General features: G+C 38.2%; 1 protein-coding gene across 4 annotated transcripts in view; it reads right to left on the minus strand.

The window, feature by feature from the left end:
• Nucleotides 1-23885, minus strand: part of RNF217 (ring finger protein 217) — a 64777-nt gene that overhangs the window by 8314 nt on the left and 32578 nt on the right. The window contains exons 3-6 of one of the 4 annotated variants that reach the window (XR_011725284.1): nt 18079-18243; nt 10044-10245; nt 3401-3472; nt 433-1099 (exon numbers count right to left, since the gene is read on the minus strand). Coding sequence is in view for 3 of the 4 variants with exons in the window: in XM_071741027.1 (XP_071597128.1) it covers nt 1030-1099; nt 3401-3472; nt 10044-10245; nt 18079-18243 (509 nt within the window). In the remaining variant the exon portion in view is untranslated. The remainder of the gene's footprint in view (nt 1-432; nt 1100-3400; nt 3473-10043; nt 10246-18078; nt 18244-23885) is intronic. The other 3 variants (XM_071741028.1, XM_071741027.1, XM_071741029.1) reach the window with 3 other exon arrangements.

Here is a 23885-nt window from a genome sequence, read left to right on the forward strand (position 1 = left end):
ATGCTATGAGACTTATGAAGCCTACTTCAACCAACCAACCAAACAAACAAATAAAATATGCCATCTAGGTTGTAAAATCTCATCAAGTCAGTCTGCACACAACCAGTGTGCAGCATGTGCATTACATGCGACGGCAGAAACAGATGGGCAGGCTTCCAGCTTCCCTGCAAACACACTTCAGGGATATCTTGGGACAGAACAGGCCACTGACACTTTTTGTTATCTAAACCCTTCGAATTTTTTTCTGTATTAGGAGAGCTTCAGAACGCTGAACTCATCTAACAGATCTGTCGCCCCCCCAAACAATATTAATAGACTATCAGAAATTAAATACTGAAGTGAAACCAATCAGCATATGTGAAAGTATCCCAGAGCTACCAATACTACAGTTGTTTCCCTCTGAGGCACTCGAGTTTGGCGGTGGCAATCTGCACTCTTGCCCACTAGCAGGAGGACTCAGGAGATAACCAGCTGTCGTGCTCTGGCATGTGATGGGGTTTTGGTATGCTGAACAGAATGCTGTGTGATGGCAGTTATTTACAGAAGTAGTTTTTAATACCAAAAGTAGTATGCTCAGTATACAGTAAGAGTCCCAACACTCCTAAGCATTTCCCACTTAAAGGCTGACACTGAAGTGAAACGGAGCACATGTTAGCAGTTAAATGCTTTCTTCACAGGCCAATTCGGTAGTAGAGTTGTGGCTACAATACAGACTTTGATTGTCTAGTTCAGAAACTTAGACTCAAAAAACCCTCCAAAGTAATAATTAAAAAAAAAAAAAATCAAAACCCAAAACATTTAAAAAGCAGCAGTCAGGGGGCCTGTCTTGTTCAGAATGCACCAGAGCAAAGCAGCTTTCTGGTCTGCAGTAGTGTTTTCGGCTGAGGGAAGACGACAAGAGATCCCCCCCATTCTTCTTCCAGGGCGGTGGCTTTGATGCTGTTACCAGCACTGTATTGCTCTGTTGCACAAAGCACGTATAGCCCTTGCAGGACCAGCTCAGTTCAGGTGAGTAAGGTCCATCCTTACCAGGGCATACCTGTCCGTGACCTTTTCCTCTGCTTTTTACAAAGGCAATAGACAGGAAACACAAATAAACCTGCCAAAAAAAAAGAAAAGAAGAAGACCACTGTCATTAAATGCAATCCTTTTTGTCTGCATTCTTTTAGTGCACATATCCAGACGTACCTCTTCACACCTCATGAAAGTTTGGACAAGCAGAAAAAATACTAGCCTGCAATACTCTCTTCAATAACAAGTTAAGCTACACTTTCTAGTTACTTCCCAACAAATCCCTGTCAACATTACTCCCAATTAATTCCTGAACCATGCTGTTTTCTGTAATATACAAACTTAGAACTTTTAAAAGCACTTTGACAATCCTTGGATCTGAATCCAAGACTTAAACTACTATTTGACCAGTTTCAAATGCAACAGAGGCACCATGTTACAACTTGAGGGTTTGGGTTTTTAAAATATTACTTATTTTTACAAACGTCCTCATCTATTGTCAAGTAATACCCTATGTTTCTCTTTGCCTGGAAAGAAAACTATTAAAAGTCTTTCGAGAGAAAGGAAGCTGTAAAAGAAAAAATAAATTAATACAACATATTTATTCAAGTGACAAATAGTTTGTTGTAAGGAGTACTCTTTCAAACCCAATCAAGAATCTTCCTCTTCCTCTTGCCACCAGCTGACTGAAAAGGTGAAAGACTGCCTTTTCAGACACCACTACAGTAACAACATATAACAAAAGACTACTACAGTCACCAGGGTTCTATCTTAGATCAATAACTGCCTTGTAAATAGTGTAAAACGTTTTTCAGCCACGATACTGAAATGAATAGTTGTGCTGGCAATAAATATTGCGGTAATTACCTCAAAACCCAAATAATAAATATTTTTGGAATGGCTGATACTGCTCTTCTTGATCTTATCTTTTCTGGACATACCTTGCACGGGGCACAGCAGTGGCACACTGAGTACTATTGCTATCATTGTTGTTATATGAATGCAAAGCCCTTGAAATTTTTAATATAAACAAGAGTAGCTTTTTTCCCAGCATAGATTATACCAGATTGCTGAGCTACATAAGCTTTAATGGCATTCATGAGTCTCTATTGCCTATATTTTTGCATTAAAAAATTCCAAAAAATATTAAAGATACAAGCATAGGTGTATATAAATGTGTGTATATACCTGTCTTCAGTGAATCCAACTCAGAATACTGATACAGGAAAAGATATATATCCTTAGCCTAAATACAGAGATTTGTAGCAATATTCCTTATTTGGCCAGATGTAGTCTAGGAAAGCTGTAACTGTACTTTGGTTATACACTTATTGGTCATGTTCAATCTTATCAATGTAAATATCTTGGCTTTATTATACCAAAATAAAGGAGCCACATTCCAACATGTCTCACAGCTAGGTATACAGTGTAAATTTTCAATGGAGTAATTAGTTTGGTGAAGATATGTGAAGCAGTGCGGACCCCAACTGGCAACTTAAATAGTGGATATGCACTCACATGAGCAAAACTGTATGTTTATTGTTATGGCTTATTTCCTTTCTGCAGGAAAGTCCAGTTAAGCCAGGCAATAAACAGATTTGCTAAAGTAATGACAGGAACATGAATAACAACCATGTCAACAGAGCTTTGATACTGTATCAAATGAGTTCAGGGTACCCTTTTTGTGATGGAACCTAATTCTGCAACCTGTGCACTGACTCAAGATTTTGAGACTGACTCATCCCAATTTGATGCATTGCTGTTTTTCTTGTTGTATCTTCAAAATGGATTGGGGTTCAAAATTCTTCAAAAATTCTTGGGATTATGCCAAATATCCCCAAAATCTTAGGATATCCCAATAATCCAATCCTAATACCTAATGTAATTAATATCTAATATCCAATCCTGATATCTAATATGCCAATAATCCAATCTTCTCTACTCTGGCCTTTTTACTAGTTTAACTATACTAAAGATTTTGGTTCAAAAAAGCCTTAAGAACCACATTAACAGTGGAAAAAAAAAAAAAAAGAAGTTAATAGGTATAAAATGCAACTCAGGAAAACAATATTCTGAAGACAAGGGTTTTTTTGAAAAAAAATTGTGTGCATATACAAAAAAGTGTCTGACATTTGTACTTTGACAAGTCTTTTCAACGACAAATATTTTTTTAATGGAAGAAGGTTACTGGCTTTATACTAAAGGAATTTCTATGAAATTTGTACTTGGGACAAATTTTTTTTCAAGACAGTCTTTCAGGAAACAGGTGTGTGCCTTATATTAAAACAGTATCTGAAATTTGTGTCCATCTCTTCAAGATGGGAATACTAAAATGGCATACAGAAAGTCACTGAATAAAATCAGACTTATTCACATATATAACTCTTACCTATTACAACAGCTATGGCTCCCAGTGCCAGTCCCAGAACCAGTATTAGGGGTGTAATGAGTAGTTTTCCAGCTGAAATGCAAAATTCATTACACAATTCAAACAAGGAATTTTATTCTTTTCCTTTGCAGCCACCCATAAACATTTTAACAGATTCCCAAAAGCTTGTTTTTTAGTTCTTCACCAGAATTCCTAGTTGTAAATTCATCCTACAAATCCAGCTAGGAGCTATCACCACTCGGTCCGCTCCTTGCGCACTTTTTTCTTTGCCCTCTTCACCCACCACAGCTCTGAGCACAACTCATTTTGTACATTAAGGGTTAGCCTGCATTTACTTCTCTTTCCATTATGAAATCTCTCAAGCATCAATAGGAATGTGATAGCTATAAAAGCAACTATCATTTGGCTTCTCTGGAATCCTACTGTACAGCAACCATTCTGGAAAGATGCCAAGCAAACCAGCATCTTGGAGAGTTCAGGTTAGCTCAGGGTGATGAGACCATCACCTCTAAATACACTTCTGCACACTTAAAAAGGCTATAGTGAACAAAACCCTTGTATATGGTTGCAGTTTAGGTCTGTATCAAACCACAGCCAAGTCTATATAAAAGGATATGTTTCTGCTCTTTCAGGAGTAAGGCAATGAGGTTGTGCAGCACAACAACTGGAGTACAAAACTGATATGAAAAAACAGGCTCGTATTCTTTAACATAGAGGCATGTGGAAGGAAAGCAGGGCTTCTTCTGAAACACCTGGAGTACAAAACTGAACTTTGAATCCAAGTTATCTTTGAGTTGCATGCCTTCAACTCAATGGCACAATCTCCCTCGCTGTGGTGGCCAAGTGTCTGGATGAAAGATATCACTTGTCTCAGCTGTTAGAAAACACATCAGGGCAGGAATTTTACTGATGCACTACCAGCTTGATTAGGGATTTGAAATCAAGCAGTTCTCTTAAGTTAAGCATGTCTTTCAAAGGTCACCTCTAGAAGGGAGAAAAAAGCGAGTTTGTCACCTCCCTCCTCTTCCCTCTCTCAAGTCACTCGTATCAGATTTCAGTAAATGGATTACTTCATTCAATAATGATGTAAACCGCTCCATAGCCTGAGCCACTCATTTGGTCACTCTGAAGGAAAAATGAGATATTTTGGAAATATTTACAGCAGCTAAATGAATTGGTTCTTTTCATGCTCTGTTTTGATAGCTTTTAAGTTTCATAGGAGTGTTGTGGTTGGGAAACATTAATTCCTAGAAGAAAAAACTTGTCAAATATTGTTCATGTTACTCTAGTTGCTAGGCTACTAGCAATCCTGGGATTTTACTGCCCTGCATTCTTCATAGAAACTATAAAATAAATTATTCAAGTGTAGACAGATAAGAAATGCAGTGATGGAAAACCTCAAGAAAATTCCAAAAAGTGAGTAATTAAAACATTTTAAAAACCTTACCATAGCCTTTAACAATTTCAAAGTAAAGGTCATTTAAAAAATTGTGTTAAGGAATAAACTCGAATTAATATTAATAACCATGTAATTAGAATGTTACAGAATTATGACTATTGGTACCAGAATTATTAAAAACTTGAACCATTGACCTGGTGGCTAAATACACAGAAACAGCGTTCGCAGAAAGGGCTAAGCTAGTTTTTGACTGCAGCAATTTTTTTGCAGACACAAAGACCAGTTCTTATGCTAATTCAGTTTAAAAACTTGCTTACTTGCATTTGACAAACTAACTCAGAGCCAAAATAAAGCATGAACGAGTGTCTTTTTTCTTCTGCCTGTGAATATGAAGTTTGAATATTATGCAGTTCCAAGACCTTACAAAATAAAATGATGTTTCCTCACCATGGAACAGGGTCTTGCTTTGGTGACCAATGCATTCTTTCTAAAGGCTAGGCTTTAAAACTAAACCAAAATACCTTTTCTCCTTATATATCTAACCCCATCTAAATCTTCTCTCTTTACCTCTGTAAACTGAAATTAAGGAACAAGTTAACAAGAAGTGAACAAGACTTTAACAAGTTAGAATCCAGTGAGCATACAAATGGCAACAATCACAGCAAAGCAGAAGATACATATCTTTTTCTCTAATCATTTTTATCAGCATTTTATGAAACAATTATAAAACAGCTCCATTTTACATACCTGAACTAAACATAACTTCATATCCAATTTGACACACATCATTTGTTGCAGTGGGAAGGATTATGAAGCTCTTAATCATAAATAGAATAGAATCATCACCAAGAAATGCTGCAGAGACTGAGAAGATTTGGTCTGTGCATTAAATTTTCCTAAGAGGCACTGTCCTGTACCTGCTAGCTCCAAGTCTGCTAGCAGAAAAAACAAATGTAAAATTTGCCTCAGGGCTGAGTAAAATCCTAGTTCATTACTCCAGGCTGGGGAACTCAGCAGTAAGTTATGATACCCAGCTTGTTAATACTAAAGTCTAGTTTTTAGGGATAACTTAAAAAGAAACTGTTGTAAATAGAACAAGGTGAAAAGGGAAACCTTTTACAATTCTGCTCAAATGAATGGCAAGCAATTTCTCTACTGAGTTATTCAGCATGAAGATTTAGATATCTGTCACAACGTAAAAATTGGATTTGCAGGTGTCTCAGAGGGGCTGCATTACTGATGGGATAGAGAATGATGTTTTTCAGCAAAATAAGGAAACTTTTAGGGTAACATAAAGGAATTTTTTTTTGCATGCATAACTCTGAGTTCAGCTGTGGATTTTAGGGTAATATATATAAAACCCTATAAATCCTTTAGTAATTCTTCACCATGTTTCAGAAAACAAATTTAATCACAAGAGTATGAAAAATATAAAGTTTTGTCTTTCAAGTCTAAGTATCATCATCATATGTGCAAGCAGCAGAGCCACTAAGACATATCCCTGTGGAAAAATTCTAACACAACTTTATAACTGTTTTGGAAGAGTTCTATCAACAGCATAGGTAATTTCTTACAAATCAGACTGACTTAAATCATAAAATTGCTAATAAAGACTGGATCCTAGAAATGCATGCTTCCCTCTGCAGTGCTCAAAGCCATGCACACATAAAGACAATCTTGCACTCGCACTCTGTCTTGGCACAGGAACACACCTCAGTCTGATCTGAAGGCACAGTGCTTTCATAATCCTATTCGAAATGCTGTTCACCATGCAAAAAACTTCATTTGTTTTAATTGCATTATACAGAATCATACAATAGATTGTAATCAATTGCATTGAAGGAACCTTTAAAGACAATCTAATTTAACCCCTCTGCAATAAGCAGGGACATCTTCAACCAGACGAAGTTGCTCAGAGCCCCATCCAAGCTGACCACAACTGTTTCCAGGGATGGGACATTTACCCCCTGTCTGAGCAACCTGCTCCATTGTCTCACCACCCTCACAGTGAAAAAAATTCTGCTTCATATCTATTCTATATCTACCCTCTTCTAGTTGAAAACCATTCCCCCTTGTCCTGTTGCTGCAGGCCTTGCTAAAAATCTGTCCCCATCTTTCTTATAAGCCCCCTTTAAGTACTAAAAGCTGCTATAAGGTCTCTCCAAAGCCTTCTCCTCTCCAGGCTGAACAACCCCAACTCTTTCAGCCTGTCTTCACAGAAGAGGTGCTCCAGCCCTCTGAGCATCTTGGTGGCCCTTCTCTGGATTGCTCCAACAGCTCCATGCCCTTCTTATGCTGGGGTCTCCAGTACTGGACACAAGACTCCAGCTGGAGTCTTGCACAAGAGCATCCCTTAAGGTTTCTTTTGATGCAGACAGGATACGGATGGCTTTCTGGGCTGCAAACACACATTATCACCTTATGTCTAGCTTTTTACCCACCAGCATTCTCAAGTCCTTCTCTGCAAGGCTTCTCTTGGCCTCTTCATCCCCTGGCCTGTATTGATACTAGGGGTTGCCCTGAACCAGGTGCTCACGTGTGTTATGTCCTGTTAAATATCTATGAAGTAATAGCAGTAGATTTTGAATACAGTGCACTCAATCAAATTAAAGCGGCACTTAAGTGGCATGGAAAGTAAATTTAAGAGAGCTGAATGTTTTTCTTTTCTATGGAATTCATAAGTAACTCCAGTTATAACCAAAACCCTGCCATAACAACCAAATAATCACAATGATAATGGAATCTCTAAGTCCACTGGGACTGAAGAATAAAATAAATTTAATCTTACTCTACTGGTCACAGGGCAAAATTTCTCAACAAAATATGCCGGCTGAAGAGGGGAAAACAAACATTATCACATTGAGAGGCCATTTCTGCTCCCAGGTTTTTTCCTTCTCCCTGTGATTTATGTTACCTTTACAAAATCATTGGGTTATGAAGCAAAATATACTGAAATTTCTATGTTTTCATAAATGCTTTTTCCTTACTTTTATTGAAGTAGCGTTTGTGATTGTAGGCACACATTTGCTTCTTAACAGAAACCATGATAGCATGCCAGCCTGCCATGAGGTGTTCTTTCCTTTCTACACACCCCACCCACTCAGATTTGGTAGAAACAAGCCAAAGAACCTTCACTGCAAAAGCTACAAACATACATTTGCTGAAGAGAGTATTTCCTCTCTGTGGCAAGAGAGTAAAATACACAGAAGAAAATGTATCCAGCAAGGTATCACCAGTCTTCCACTAATAGTTCAAATTAAGAGGACATTATCTTGACTACTTAGATGAGCAGCAGAATCATTTTACTACAGGAAATTCAACCTTTGTTTCTTGCTACATGTTACTAAAATTTAGAGACTATGCCTCAAATGGCCTATATCTCTGATAGTATCTCCTCTTTCAAATATCTTCTGATGACTCTCAGAACAAAACCAAAATCCAGGCTAGGACAGTAAAACCTACTGATGATAATGCTCGGCTTTTGCCTGACAAAGCCTTGATATATTTGCATTTACAGTTCTACCTGCTGGGATATCACTGATCCTCAGCATGAGCTCTAATGGGACATTTCTGGATTTTCAACTTGATCTTTAATAATTAAGATTAGGAAGCTTCAGTTCAAAAGCAACAAAAAAATAAAGATCATGACAAAGGAGAATCTGATGGAGGGTCTATTAAAGATATGAGAAGGTAAGCAAGATACTATTATTTACTCACTTTCTGATAAAAGTAGTAACCGACAAAGCAGTCTATTAAAAATCTCACCAAATCACATGAACACACAATGCAAGGATGAACATACTTTCTCCACACAATGTAAAGTGAAATCTTAAGAGCCCCTGTCAGAGATTTTGTGGAAGCAAAAACCACAAATAATTTCAGAACTGCAGAAGTTGGTGAAGAATACTGAAAGCTCTTCTGAAACCATATCAAGTGCTTTGACACTGCCCTTGAATTTTAAACTTATATTTAACAAAGCTTAAATATCTGCTCTAGTGACAGGAGTCTTTAATCTAGACTAGATCCTCTCATGCTGGAATTTTCTCCACAAAATGTATCAGAATAAGCACATCCAGTCACTTTGTATTTTCATTAATTTTCCTATTTGTTTTGTTATCTTCAGCTCACTTCTCTTGAAGTATGTTCTAAAGCCTTTCAAGTTCCTGAGACATAAGTAGTGAACTTGGGAGGACTTAGTGTTGTTTGTTGAATAAGCATTTTGGGTTTGTAAGCCTGCCACAATTTTGCAGACCAGTCAACAATTTTTACTACCAGGCCTATGGGGTTGTGTGCCAACTCTTGTTTTAGTTGAAAATGGAAATAATGTAGATTTTTTACTGGAACACATTTGGCTCAGGAGTACTGCTTTCACTGCAGGTCTGCTGACTTCTACTTCCAGACGTTCAGGCTCTTACCTTTACCTCTATATTCAGCATCTCCAACTGATAGGCTCAAAGAATTTCCTCATCCTAGAATTCCAAGTCAGCTCCAATTCCTATGCCTTAAATCAATTTAATTGAATTTAATTTTCCTTAATAAGTATCCAGTTTTAAGAACCTAACATTTCCTATAATGTTATAAATAGCTTTACATGCTGTAAACTCACTACCACTGTGTGTGATTTCTGTATTTTGAGATGGGTTCAAAAACAAGTTAGGAATGACTTTTTTTTTTTTTTTTAATTAAAGAAGTCAGCTTTTGGCATTACAACCTTATGAGAGAAGTTAACATGCATGCTTGTATTTTAAGCTAGTTTTTATCTAAAACAAAGCCAAAATTTAAAAGATAAGTGTCCTTCTATTGAAATGGGCAAACTTGAGCGGTTTGGCTTTTCAAAACCAGTTCAGGTTTAAATCAAAACAATGCTTTATTTGAATGATTCCTTGACACAAAAGTTCATTTTATAAAGGTTCCTGCCTGAATCCACTCCTCCCATATGCTTTTAGAATAACAATCACAGCTAGCAACATGCATGTTTTTCCACTTTGCTAGCCTAAAGAAAAAGGATTGGAAACAGAAGGTATCAGAATAAGGTACAATGCTTACTCACACACAGTCCATCAAAAAAGAAAGTGTAAATGCTATATACTTAAGTTATATTTAGTAATCCACCTTTTACTTACCTAAGCAATAGGCTGCCTAGCCGATAGGTAAAAGGCATTGGTTTAAAGTAACTATTATTGACCTCTCCACACCTAAACACCTCATTATGCAGCTCTCCACATGGAACATTAATCCACTCACCACAGACAGAGCCTCGCACCAGTCTCCTTAAATGTGGTCTCTCGGGGAGGTAGCGGTATTTGCATCCAAAGATACTGAGGTTTGAGGTGTGATCTCCAAAGAACCGGAGCTGGCGGTATCTCTCCCCACAACGGTAACAAAAATTAGTGTTACACTGTGAACAGGTCATGTGGTCACACCCTTCTGTTCTCTGGATGTGGATCTGTGCCAGTGGAAGAAAAAAAGAACAGATTATATTTTTCCCCCTCCCTAAGAACAGGAAAGCAAGCACTCACTTGTGCAATCAATGCATCAGATGAAAAGACACCACGAGTAACCCCTGCTTAACTCAGCACTTGCATTAATATATACTGCAGCTGTCCTAAGACAATAATGGTATGTTTTAAAGAATCAAATGCAAGTTATAGTTGTTTCTAGATTTCCACAGAAGAAATCTTTCCCGCATAGTTCTCCTTCTTTGTTTAAACTCTTCGTATCAAATGAGTACCTGAGTAATCCCTGCCCTTACTGAAAATTTGTTTTTATTATTTAGACATATTATCACCAAACTTTATTTAAAAAAAAAAAACAACAAAAAACAGGCAGCACGGTAAATATAGTTATGAACTCTGCCTGACCCCTCCCTGGATGGGTTTCCCTTCTGTGCCATCTGTGGCCCCATTCCCATTCCCCTCACGAATTGATAAGACGTTTTGGAGTAAACGTCAAAGAGGTTTTGCAGTTGTAGTGAATGATTTGAAAAGTATATGGGGTTTTTTTATAAAAGAAAGATTTCACAAACCATATAAAAGATTTACACAAAGTTTCCATACTACCCACAGTCCAGCATCAAAAGCTGGGCTTCCTAGGTTCTATATACACCCTTCTGCTGCTCACCCACATGAAATAAATCTATTTGTATATCTCCATGTATTCTTCTGCAAAATTAGTATGTTTACATACCTCACACAGATTTTGTAAGGCTTCAGTTTTAGTTTATAGATCTCCAAGTCTTAGGAGAGGGTAGTGCTGGGGCAGTGCATTTCACTAAATCAACTACGACTTCACAACTACTTTTAGATCTTGCCAACTAAAACTATACCTAACAGAGGTGTAAACACACACTTTTCCTAGCTTACAAAATTGCTTAAGACCCCCTCCTATCCTCCCCACTCCCAGACCATGCTCCACAATGGAACAGCAGATAGAGTTACCTAATAATTGAGGTTGGAAGTGACCCTCAGAGGTCATCTATTTTAACCCCTAACTCCAAGACTGGCTAACTTCAAAGTCAGATGAGTAGGCCTTGTCCTACTAGATTTAAAAAATTTCCTAGTATGGGTATGTCACAGACTCTTTAAGCAATTTGTCCCACACTTCACCGTTCTCCTTTACATGGAATTAGAGTTTTACTTGTTGAAGCTTACAATGAATGAATGCCTCCTGAAACTCTTACCCAGATCTACATGTACTTATTTTGCAGGAAGGTACAGGTGAAGACAAGACATCAGGACTCAGTGGCACTGCAAGTACCTGAGATGCTGGAAGCTCAAGGACAACTGAAGCCTCCCACCTCAAGAGATGTTTGCAGCTCCTGGGGTATCTGACATACTTGAGAGGGTCAAGTGTGTCTGCACTCACTGGAGCAGCTTCTGAAACTGACACTTTATACAAGTAACAAACAGTAATTCTAGTAAAAGATTCTCAGGCAGATGTAGTTAAAAAGTAGCTCCAAGTACACCTCCCAACATCCTCATGCAAACAACAGCACTCACAGAATTTATATTTCTACATTTCCAAATGTTTCTTTTAAGCACAAGAAGGGAAGCCCAATCACAAAAAAAAAAGAGGATTGGGTTATAAAACATTGTTCCCTAGTTGGTAAGCAGATTTGCAATGATCCTATAGAAGTGATGCAAAATAGACTGACCAAGCAGTTATTTATGCCCCTGTTCCCTGAGGAAGCCTGCTGTTTGGTTGATTTGTGTCATTCCTTCACCTGAATCACAGAAGCCCTGTTTTCCAGAAGCACCTGAAAGAATACTATTGCTGATGATCTTTATAAGATACTTGTCTTTAAAACTTGCGTTTAAGCACTTACTGCAAGCGAAGAGGAAAGGAAAAAGGTCAACCCAATATTATACCAACTTAAGCACAGCCTTTTAGGTTATCCACTATATTCTTCAAAGAGATTGTCAGTTTGATTTTTGCTTTTATTTTCCAGGTTTTCTATGAAAAACTTTTGAGCCTAATCATGGGGCCATACTTTATGTCACTTAAGTCTTAAATAATTAACTTCAACTGAAATTGAACATTTCAATTCTGAATTGTGGAGTTTGCACATAGTGCCTTAGTGTATTGTAACAAATTAATTTTAAAACTGAATTCCATTCAGTTTCTTCAGGGACTGAAATTCAGGCAACTATATAAAACTTTGTAATTGTAGAAGTACCTTTCCTTGTCTGCTGATTCAGTGACATATCTACAACTTAAAAATGTAAATGAGAGTATTGGATCTTATAAAAATAATGGAACTGGGTTTGGCTGGTTTTTTAAATCAAGACTGTTGAACTCTCCTCTTCTAATCTTCTAATCTTCTCCAACCTACCAACCCAATCTATTAGTTAACCAGCAATCCTAATGGAAAATCTTCAGAAGCCTGGAACCTATAAAAACCCTAAACACTAATACTAAACTACTTCACATTTCAAATCCAAATTAATTAATTTTAGTAGTAAGAATTTCAGAGTTGCTGCCATTAGCTTTGTACATTCTACTCCTAATACCTTTGAGAAAATTCCTACCTCTTGGACACTGCTCACCATCTTTCTATGCTTTCCTAGAATCATCCTAGCTCCAGTTAGCCAGGCACAACTCCTAATTCTGCTTGTTTCTGTTCCAGATCCTCTAGACATTCTGCCCTCTTAAAGCATAAAGAAGTTGATGTAGAATTTATTTTCTTACAGACACATAGTGCAATCACATGCACTTTACCTTTGCTTCTTCAAAAAGCAAAGTGAAAAAACTAGTGAATACTTATCCGCACATATATAACCCTCTTCAAAAGCTGCAAATTTGGAACAACTGGTTATACTTGCCTATATTTTTTGTTGCACAAAAACTTTCCCTTTTTAAATGAGGAGAGCCTTCATTTTAAAAAAATGAAGTAAAAAGCCCTCCAAACTTTATATGTGGAATTCCCATCATGTGCACGCAGACTGACAATGCCAGATGAACTTGGTGTGATTCAGTCAGGCTGCTTTCAAGCCCAAGACATGACATCTCACCAGATCAACTTCAGCTTTGGTTCACATAGACATGCCTCCCTCCCCTCTGGATAATCCACTGACAGAGATGGATTACAAATCTATAGGGTGGGAAAGCAATCACTGATGGGTCAGATATCACACAAGTGTTCCTTTTTCATTGGCAATCCTGCAGCATGCAGCAGACAGCTGAGGGAATACACAGGGCCAGGAGTGCAGGTTGCTATAGTTAGCTGTAAGGGGTTTTAGCCATAAAGGGTTTGGTGCCTTGCAACTGCAGGCTCCCTAGCAGCATGGTGCTGGTGGAGGAGGCAAGGTGAGAGTATGATGACTGCAAGCCCAGTTCCTGTTTTCAGGAATTTTGTCAGTGGTAGTGGCTTCATCCTGCATCCAGAACCTGCTCAAACCCAAAGACATAACCTCACCTTACAGTGAAAAATTTAGTCATTCATAATCACAGAACTGTCAAGGTTGGAAAAGATCTCTAAGATGGTCACCGAGTCCAACCATCAACACAGAAAAAAACCCACCATCCCATTAAAGCCTGTCCCCAAGTGCCTCATTTACACAGTTTTTAAGTCCACCACCACCCTGGGAAGCCCATTCCAGCACCTGACTAACCTTTCAGTAACAAAATCATTCCTAATATCTAGTCTAAACATCCCCAGGTGCAACTTTAGGCCATTTCCTCTAGTCTTGTTATTGGTATTTACTGGGGAGACAAACACCCACCACACTACAATCTTCTTTTAGGTAGCTGTAGGGAGAAATAGTCTCCTTTCTGCCTCTTCTCGTCCAAACTAAACAATCCCAGTTCCCTCAGCCTCTCATTGGAGGACTTCTCTACATCCTTCACCAGACTGGTTGCCCTTCTCTGAACTCCATCCAGCAAGGATGTCCCTCTTGCAGTGAGGGGCCCAGAACTGAACACGGTACTCAAGATGCAGCCTCACCAGTGCCAACTATAGGAGAACTTCTTACTCCTTACTCCTGCAGGCCACACCATTTCTGACACAGGCCAGGATGCTGCTGGCTTTCCTGACCATCTGGGCACACTACTAGCTCATATCCAGCTGGGAGCCAACCAGCACTCCCAGGTCCTTTTCCACAGGGCAGAAAGCCAGTAGTGGTTTGCAGAACAAGACTGTGAAAATTACACAACAGCCAAGCACACAGAGCTCACAGTCTTAAAGAAACAACTGAAGTGGCACTGTGGCTATCTCAGACCCTCAACTTTACCCCCTCTGTGCCTTACATGCCTTCTCACAGAAACCAGGGAAATTGCTTCCAGAAGAAGTGAGGATGAGAGTGACATTTCCTCCTCCACTCTTTCTCAAGAAAACTTTATATCTTCATACACCAGTAAGGACTCTCCTCCCTCCAGATGAGAAATAATTTGCATAGCACCTTCAAAAGCTATGCCCCAAGTTATCTGGTAAAACTCTTATTTATCAGAACAGAAGTATATAGATAAGAAGAATACATTCCTTGATTTGCATTGACATCCTCGCTTACTTAATTTTTGCTGCTGTTTAAAGTTTTCTAAGCTATGTCTGCTGCCTGGTGTTTGCTCAGTGGTGTTTTTGAAATCTGGTAAGATAACAACCAACATGAAGTACTTCCTTGGTTTGCTTTGTTTGTAAAAACACTTGTGGGAAAATGGTACTTTGCTGCAATAATGTTATTACAAGAAGTTGTATGAAATAAAATCCTAAAACATTAGTTGGTAAGGACAAGTAACCTTGTAGATTTTATGGAAAGGCACCCAATATTATGTAGCAAATTTGCACTCATTAACCAATTCTATCTAGAAAAAATCTGCACTTTTTGGACAAGTCATGTTGAGAAAAATGGTCTATGCTGACTTTCTCAAAATAGTGTGTGATAAATTTGGAAAAGGCTCTATTCAAAAGCAAAATATGGAAAAAATAATTTAAGATATGGGGGCTTTAATGTAGCCTTTTAAAATATTTTTGTACTAAAATACAGTCCCAAAATTGATTTACAATTATGAATTCCAACAGTGTATCCCATTTTTTGTTTGTTTCATAAGCATTAACATAATAAGTCCAGGTAAATATAAGTAATTTCTTACATAGGGTGCACTAAATCTGTACACATCTATAGGAAAGAAGAACTGAGTTTAAGCTTATATGAGCTCCCGCTAGTATTCACATTACAAAGGATTATGTTCTTTCAAATCACTTACCAAAACCAATGAAAAACTTGTGAATACTTGCCTAAGGATCTGCCTATATCCACACACACCATAAGAGTGCTCCTGTTTTCTCATCTGCATGCCCAGACAAGATAATAATTGCATGTTTTACTTCTGTGATACAGCTACTTAGAGTCTGTCTGTGTCTGTATGTGCCTGTGTGTATATATAATTATCTCCAGAAGACATCTGTAAAGTACTGTCACAGTTTATATTGTAAACAGTATCACATTTAGGAAGTTGCCAGTAATTTCATAAGACATTTCAGTAAAGAAACTCCACCTTTAGTGAATTTTCTACCTTAAATTTCCACTAGCTTCAATTTTAAGCATAAAGATCAAAACTCTTCTTCAGTCTGTTCGTCAATTTTGGCTGCTTCAAATTTTCAACCAAAATATGAGAGGTTCTTTAAATAAAATATATGCATGCATCAAAATAAAAGTATGTTGTCACCTGAAACACTGCCTATGTGCATCCACAACAAGGATAATTCAAACAGTGAGTCACTTTCTCTGTCACTATTTTATTTGAAATAGGACTGTCATTTGAGTCAATGTTATTTTGTATGGAGTTTTGGGGAAGATAGCTAGAGAGAGGCAGAGAAAGCCCTAGCTCTAATCCCCCTGACCCCAAATTGTCAACTGTTGGTATTTTTATCCCCCTGGGACAGACACCCAGTAGTGCTGTGATGAAGAATGCTGCAAAAGGTGTTTTTTATAGCTATTCAATTTGGTTACCTGCTGATTATATATTTGATTTTAAAACAATGTATTGATATAAGCATTTTGTAGGTCGTAGGCAACAAGAACTTTTTTCACCTCTGCAGAAAAGTACCAAGAGTGAGGGTTTATGAAAAGGTTGAACTCCCTCTTCACTGTTCACTTTTATTACCACATTATCAGAAAAGACTTATTAACACAGATTCTTTTTCTGCACTAGTTTCATAATTTTTCATATTGCCCCCCACCATGTAGGAGAATTTTTTTCTTTTGACTGTGAAAAGAAACCTAGTCTTTTTGGAATTAATATCCAAACTCATCCAACTTCAGGCTTCAAAATTAGTGACTTCCTAACGACCAACTTGTGTAAGTTCCAGATACTCAGATTTTTATTTTTAAGACAGCGAAAATGTGTTTTTTAAAACTTAAAGATAAACTTGCTAGGGTTAACAGTTTTAGTTCCCTTCTCTCTGGAACTTTCCAGAGAGAAAGGAACTTCTCCCTTGTTTCTCCACATTCATGTTTTTTCATTTCATGCATTTTCTTTTTTTTTTTTTTTTTTTTTAGACAATGTATTTCAGTAGTTACATCATTTGCATTGTCATAGAATCTGAGTCTGGACACAAGTCAAAGAAAGTCTCCCCATTCCAAAAAGAAGTAAATTTCTAAAGGATTTTTGTGTAAAACTTCCCACCCAGAAAGTGTGAACATTTTTAGAACTAGCTCAAACCTAACAAGTCTTACAAAATGGCAAGCTGTTAAAACTCTCTTCAAATGTCACTACGCACAGGCAGATGGGAAAACAACTGACTGATGATTTCAGAGCTTTCTGGAGTTTTGGTTAGTTTTGAAAACTTTCTATTTTAATCTAGAGCACCACAGTGTATTTTCCCCAAAACCTGGATACTTAGTTAATGGAGAAACATTCTCTTACTTGCATAGGGTAAGGCTCAAAGCATGACTGAAGTATACTTCGGACTTCTAGAAATAAAATTCTTACTCAATCTTTATTTGTTACCAAATATGCCAGTTTTCTTACTTTGTCCTCCATGAAACAGGCATAGATCAACAGGCAGGTTAAGGTTAGGTACTCCCTTTTAACAAAAGGACAGTCTCCCACCACCGTGATTCTCTCACTGTTTAGATTTACTTCTCTGTCAGTAGGTGGAGAGAGTAAGTGCCATGAAAAAAAAAGTAGTGAACAAACATAGCAGCCAGCTTCACTAAGGGCAGCCAGGACAGGGGTGTGTGGAGCTGTTGCATCTTATTTGATAAGGGGAAATTATTTCCTACCCTGGAAGAGATTAATGATGTTTTTAGGGTATGGGACTGCATTTGTCTGTTTAAATAAAATTAAACTACTTGATGAGAAAGGCTTCTGAAGAACTGACATCTAATCCTAAAAAACCCTCTGTTTTTGCCAAATCTTAAAGGGTTTTAGTTAACTTCTTGACAGATCACTTTCTGCCTTACTCAGAAACTCAATTCACACAAGCTCTTTGGAAAACCTGACAAAGCGCACCATATTTCTCTAAAGATTTATATTTCTTTAAAGCTCTGAAGTTTTGTTTTAGGAAAAATTTGTATTGCAACACACATTCATTACAGGCACACATTAAAGACTCCTCTTAGGATTTCCCTAACGCTTCTTTGATGTGCAGAGTCTGCAGAATCAGCACAGAACCAGCAAGTAAAGCATCTGGCCCGTTTTTCTCAACAGGTCATTGACAAGAATCTGCAGAGCAAGCATTAACTCCCTTTCCAGTGCAGAACAGAAGCTACAAATATTTAATTTAAATACGTATTTACACGGCTTGAACCCTCCACCTGCAAGCCAAGGGAGAGCAGCTCACCTTGCATTTTGGGCACTTCTGGGCATTCCTCTGCCCGTGTTCGATTTCGTTGGCCCAGTGACGCAACAGCTTGTCTCCCTTCTTGTATTCTTTGCAGTTAACGCCTTCATGCCAGGGAGAGTGGCACTTGAAACACCAGACAAATTGGCAAGAGGGACACTGGATCTGTATAAATGAGAAAACACCACACATTTTGCAAGCTGGGCGCCAGCCTAACTGGAAAGCCCATAAAACCACTGTTCTTAAGACAGGAACTGCCTAGGAAATGTCTAATCTTTTTTGAAATGTCTGTTTTAAAAGCACAGTAAACTGTGGAAGCTAACTTGCTCTTTTTCCTTTTTATAAGAGAGAAAACGCAGAACTTACTGCTGAAGCCCCAGTCTAACAAAGCACATGTAGCTTGGTTTAACACTAAGAAATTCTTCCCCAATTCAATGTGCGGCTCGAATGTCAAAAAGCAAAACCCAGGAAAGTTTATTCAGTTGCCTCCAATACATGCCTGAGATCACCTAAAAATCGGCAGCCAGCTTTTGTTGGTTTGGATCTCGGTCTTCTAGTTATAAACCTTGCTGCCTGGCTACCAAGACCAGGGCATACCTGGTCTTCTGAAATGGCTCAAGAGAACACAGATTGGGTTTATGAACCAAGTATTAGAAACAGTCCTGGGAAAAAGCAGCCAAGAGCAAGAATTTCAACTACATGCCAAAACTACGACCTGGAAGTTAGGCACCACCTTTTTTCTTGATTGCATACGGGTGAGCAGAGACCATGCCAAACAACCTGCTTGTCACTGGCTACACCTAACAGCAAAAAAAAAAAAAAAAAAGCAAGCCAATCTGCTCAAATTGAGGAAAGATCTATTCTTCCTGTTCCCTGGGTTTTAGATGACTGCATCAAACAGATACTATTGCAATCATGTCTTCCTGCAGAGCCTGCCTATTTTTTTTGAAAAAGGCTACAGAGTCTTGCTGTGTTAGTAGAAGTTATAAACAGAGGCACATTGCAGGTGCTTATCTGATGAAAGACAGCCCTCCTACCTGGGTTGTGACTAAGAAAAGCAAGAACTAGAAGCCACATTAGACACAGGCAAATCTAGGCTCCTGAGACATCTTCAGTTCTGCAGTGCTTGGCAGCAAAACGTCCCAGCCTGAAAGATGAGAAGGCACATCTATCTCTCAAGCAACTGCCAAGCCTTGTCCATCAGCTCCAATTGCAGCCCATGCCTGGCACTGCCCTGGCTTTGTACCAACTGATGGAACTGAGGAATTCAACCAGTCAAAAAAGACTCCTTGGTTCTATCTGTGTTCATCACAGATGTGTCTGTGCTGGCCATGCACAGTGTGTGTCCTGTTCAGGAAACTTTATCCTAGGGTCTAGGCACATGTGGAGCCCCCAGAATGTATTTCCCAAGTCCTTGCTCCTAGCAGTTGCTGTGCCTTCTGCTCAAGCACGCCGACTGGTGCTGTGCTGCCCTGGCTCCAGTTGTGAGTCCAAAGCAGGTCTTCTGATCTCCCTTAAGTATTTTGCTGGGGGGCAGCCAAAATTACTATTTATATGTGCAATTCCTACATCCGTCACTACCAGCATGCTGATACAAAGCTGATCTGATCTCTGATGTATGACTGAGAAATGAAGCCTTCTGCTACCTTTAATGCTTATTCCCAGTTTCTATACAGACACAGCATTTAGTTTTTTGCCTCTAATGTTCCACGTTAAAAACTCCATTAACATAATGTCTCAAGCTGAGCATTTTTATGACCCTAGCTGACCTATTCTTCAGTGGTTGCCTTAACTCCACCTGTAGAGAGCAAATGGTTTTTTACACAGTAACAGTGTGCAACAGTCATCGCATTTATATGAAATTATGTAGCCCCCGTGCTGCAATATTTAACAAATATTTTACCTTTAATAGTGGACTATGATGTGTTACTTAATACATCACCTCATCTTACCTCTTTATGCCAATCCATTCTACAGATTAAAATTCTCACAATGCCTAAAATACCATTTTCCCCTTTTCAGAATCTTTTGCCTGGGCATAAGGCTAAAGTTCAAAGAAGCAAAGCAGTATCAACAATTTGAAAGATTTTTTTCTTATGACAACACATTAACATGTATGTCAGTAACCATTAAGCAGACTCAGACAGATATTGTGTATTCTGTTCGTTTATGATTTAGTATTTTCTATAGCTACAAAGAGGCATTTTTGCAAAGGCACACAGTGAGAAACCTCAAACAGAACAAAACTGCACTTAACACAGGCTTCTAGCAAAAAAAAAAACCAAACAAACAAAAAACCAAAAACATTAGTGAAGACACAGGTAAGCAGCAAAGAAAAACAAAACAGGAAAGAACAACATATCAAACTTGTATGGAGGGAAATACCCCAATAAAGCTGCAAGTTGTGATTTACAAACATTGTAACTTTTTGCATGAGAACACAGTAATACCCATGGCAAAGATAAAAGTATAAAACAAACAAAAAAACCCCACCATAACTGTTGTCCTTTCTCTGATTTTCTGGCAGGCTGGCTCAGATGCCAAAGTAAAGGAAACACACTATCCTGCATCTCTGCTTCCCAGATGAATTCTAATAACAACAGCTCAATAGGAAAAATTCCTACTCTGAAGAACCTGAAGTATAGGGTATTTATTGCTGCTAACCATACTGACACAAGAGCACTGATCTACATTTCCACAATCCCTTTGAAACCAATACACACGAAACAGATTAGATTACCACTGACTATCCTGCCCAGTATTATCTCTGCAACTTTTTTTCTTCTTCCTCCCCACCTCAAGCTTTTAATTTACTTTTTTCAATAATGCATGTCACAGCGATCTACTGCTGGGAAGGCAGATTATAGCAGGAATTGCCTTGTATAGATCAGTATTCATTATGCCTCAGCCAAAGATGAAGCTTCTAGGCACAATTAGATGTCCTGCAAACTGAAAGCGTTTATCAGTTGAAGTATTCAGACATTTGAGATGGATGTTAAAAAACACAAAACTGCACCAAGAGATCTGGAAAGTTCTAAGTTAAAAACATTAGCTTTGTGGCTTTGATTTTGGTTTTTTGGTGGTTTTTGGGGTTTTTTTTTCGGTTTGTTTGTTGGCGTTTTTTTTGGTGAATATCTGATAAATTCATTGCAGGCTCCATTATAGCCTATATAAAATTGCAAGAAATATACCAGCCACCAAGATACATACTTAACACACAGAAACCAGAGGTTTCTGAATATGTTACTTAGGAAGTACTGAAGCACAGGATGAGGCTATTAACTATGTGAACTGAGAATAACATTTGTTAGCATGAATGGCCCTGACTAACTGAAGTTAATCTGAACTGGTAAACAGTTTTTACAGTTTGAATGGGCCACTTGTCTTATCTGTTGTGTTCAATGCTGTATGAACATATACTAAGCAAGGAAAGAGAAGTATGTTCTTTTAAGCCCTTAGGAACTTTATTTTTCTTAGAATTAGTGGCCTGAACCAAAACCCTAAGCCTATTCAAACTTGGCAACAGTGTGTCACCAGTGTGGTTAAGAAATAGGAAAACAGGGCAATTACAGCAGTCTTTCTTTCAGATTCTTGTTCCAGTCTCTCTGGTTTTCTAAAATGAAAAAAAAGTCAAGAACGATTTGCTTTATCCATCAGCATGAAATTGTCATAATGAGGACACAGAAATGCCTTTAATTTATATCATGGTAAAATGTATTTAAAGTGGTAAATAATAATAATTTAAAGTGGTAAAACGTATTATGGTTCAGCAAAGAAGACAAATTATACCTGGGGAAAAAAAAACCACAAACATTAATCTAGTTTTTTTTTCAAGTATGTTTTTTTCTCACACAAACATTTTTCCATTTATATTATTACTTCCATTTCAGTTGATCAGAATTGAGAAGATGGATATAGACACAAACTTCTGGAGGTCAGTTTCCCTCGAAATAGAAAAGATTACACAACTTCTCACACTAACCCTTTTGGTTCTCAGCTTTCTGAAACACTGACCTTGGAGGCTAACATTTTCCATTTTCTTAGCTATGCTCTATACTGCAAAGTATTCTATCATTTTCCTCACCTCCCAGGAAAAGAGCCTTCAAAATTGGCAGGTAACAGCAACAAAAAACATTGCTCAATGTGAGATGATTAAAGCAAAACTGCTGCACATTAAAAATACTGAGAGCCTGAAGCTTCAAGAAGCTTAGTGGGATTTTCTCTGCTTAGTTGAATGCTGGCCATATAACAGGCTGGCTGAATTATTTGTGCAACTGACTGATTACATGAATTACAATCTGTAGCTACAGCGACAGCATCACTTTATTCCAAAATAAATATGGGCTCCTGCCAAAACAGCTGCCTCCTCGTCACCAACTCATCCTGTCTCTTGTACCATCTGAAAATAAGCAACAACAAAACAAACAAATCTTGTATCCCATTGGAGCTGATCTTTGATCCAGCTCCCAGTGTGACACCAAAACATCAACACAAGCAAAAGAAAGCTGGCAGGAATGAAACACTGAGAGCAAAGAGGGAGAGCATGGCAAAATCACCATGTCCTCAGCAGTTTGGGCTCAAGCCAGGTGGAAATGATGTGCTGAAGATACCTGCTACTCAAGGTTAAAATCTGATCTGAAAGAAGGGAACCTGATACAAAATGACACAGATCCACTCTACTATAACATCTGTGGAAGTACAGATTCCTACTAGTTCTAGAGCACCGAGTTTCAGAAACTCTTTAGTTAAAGCAAAAGGTTGTTTATATAATACCTATGTTGAAAACCAAACAAAAAATCCCAAGCAAAACCCAAACATTTACGTTTCCAGAGCCAAGCACTTAAGCCCTTTATGTGATCTGTAGCTCTTGACAGAAGTGAGCAAGAAAACCATATTATGAACCTTACAGGATGAAAAGGCAAAAAATTGTTAGAGAATCAAGAACTGCTTCTTCATAGCAGGTGGCAGGACAAAGAATTGACATGAGAAAAACAGGTGAAATCCAGGGCTTAGAGGAGAACAGAGAAGAAAAAAAAGCACATCAAAAAAGCTCCTCACAGAACACTCCAATACACTAACTCTTGTGAAATTCTTTATCTTTTCCACGCATAGGAACTTAACTACCAATTTTTCAATTTCTGACAATTTCCTTTGCAAATCTGGAATGCCAGCTTTGATTGAAGGTTTATTAGGATCTTTGTCTACAAGGAAGTAATTCACTCCCAATTTAGGTCATAAGAGAAGGGGGCAGCAGCATTTTTAAAGCTGGATCCATTTATGATACAAATATTTGATATAGGTAATTAAACAGTCCCACTGCTCTACTGAGCTGTCCTGAGTAACACCAATGGGAGAAAAAACGTTTGGATATCCTTTTCCTTCCTTTCCTCTCTCAATATACATGTACTGGCTACTCTAGGCTTAGCACCAGGTTTCAATCTCAAAAACTAAAAACATCAGCAGCAACCTGAACTGCTAAGCTTAGATCAACTTATCCGACATAAAACAGATATTAATAACAGGAAATTAATAACTTTGCTTCCTCTTTAAATTTAGCTGTTAAGTTTACTTACAATTTTAAGTCGTGTATCGAGTTTGAGGAATTCCATTAAGAATTTTTCAAAAGCACCTGTTCAAATGTACTCTTGGATTTTACAGTGTTTTCCTGTTGCAGTGTACAGAAGAGCCAGGGTACTGGCACTGAGCCCTTGTGTGCAGTGATCCTACCAGCAGACTCGTGCGTAGGCTTCGACCACGTGCGGCTCAGTCCTGAGGGCAGCACTTCCTTCCAGTGCTGGTTCAAATTC

This window comes from Heliangelus exortis, chromosome 3 (assembly GCF_036169615.1).
Source record: "Heliangelus exortis chromosome 3, bHelExo1.hap1, whole genome shotgun sequence".
NCBI lineage: Eukaryota > Metazoa > Chordata > Aves > Apodiformes > Trochilidae > Heliangelus > Heliangelus exortis.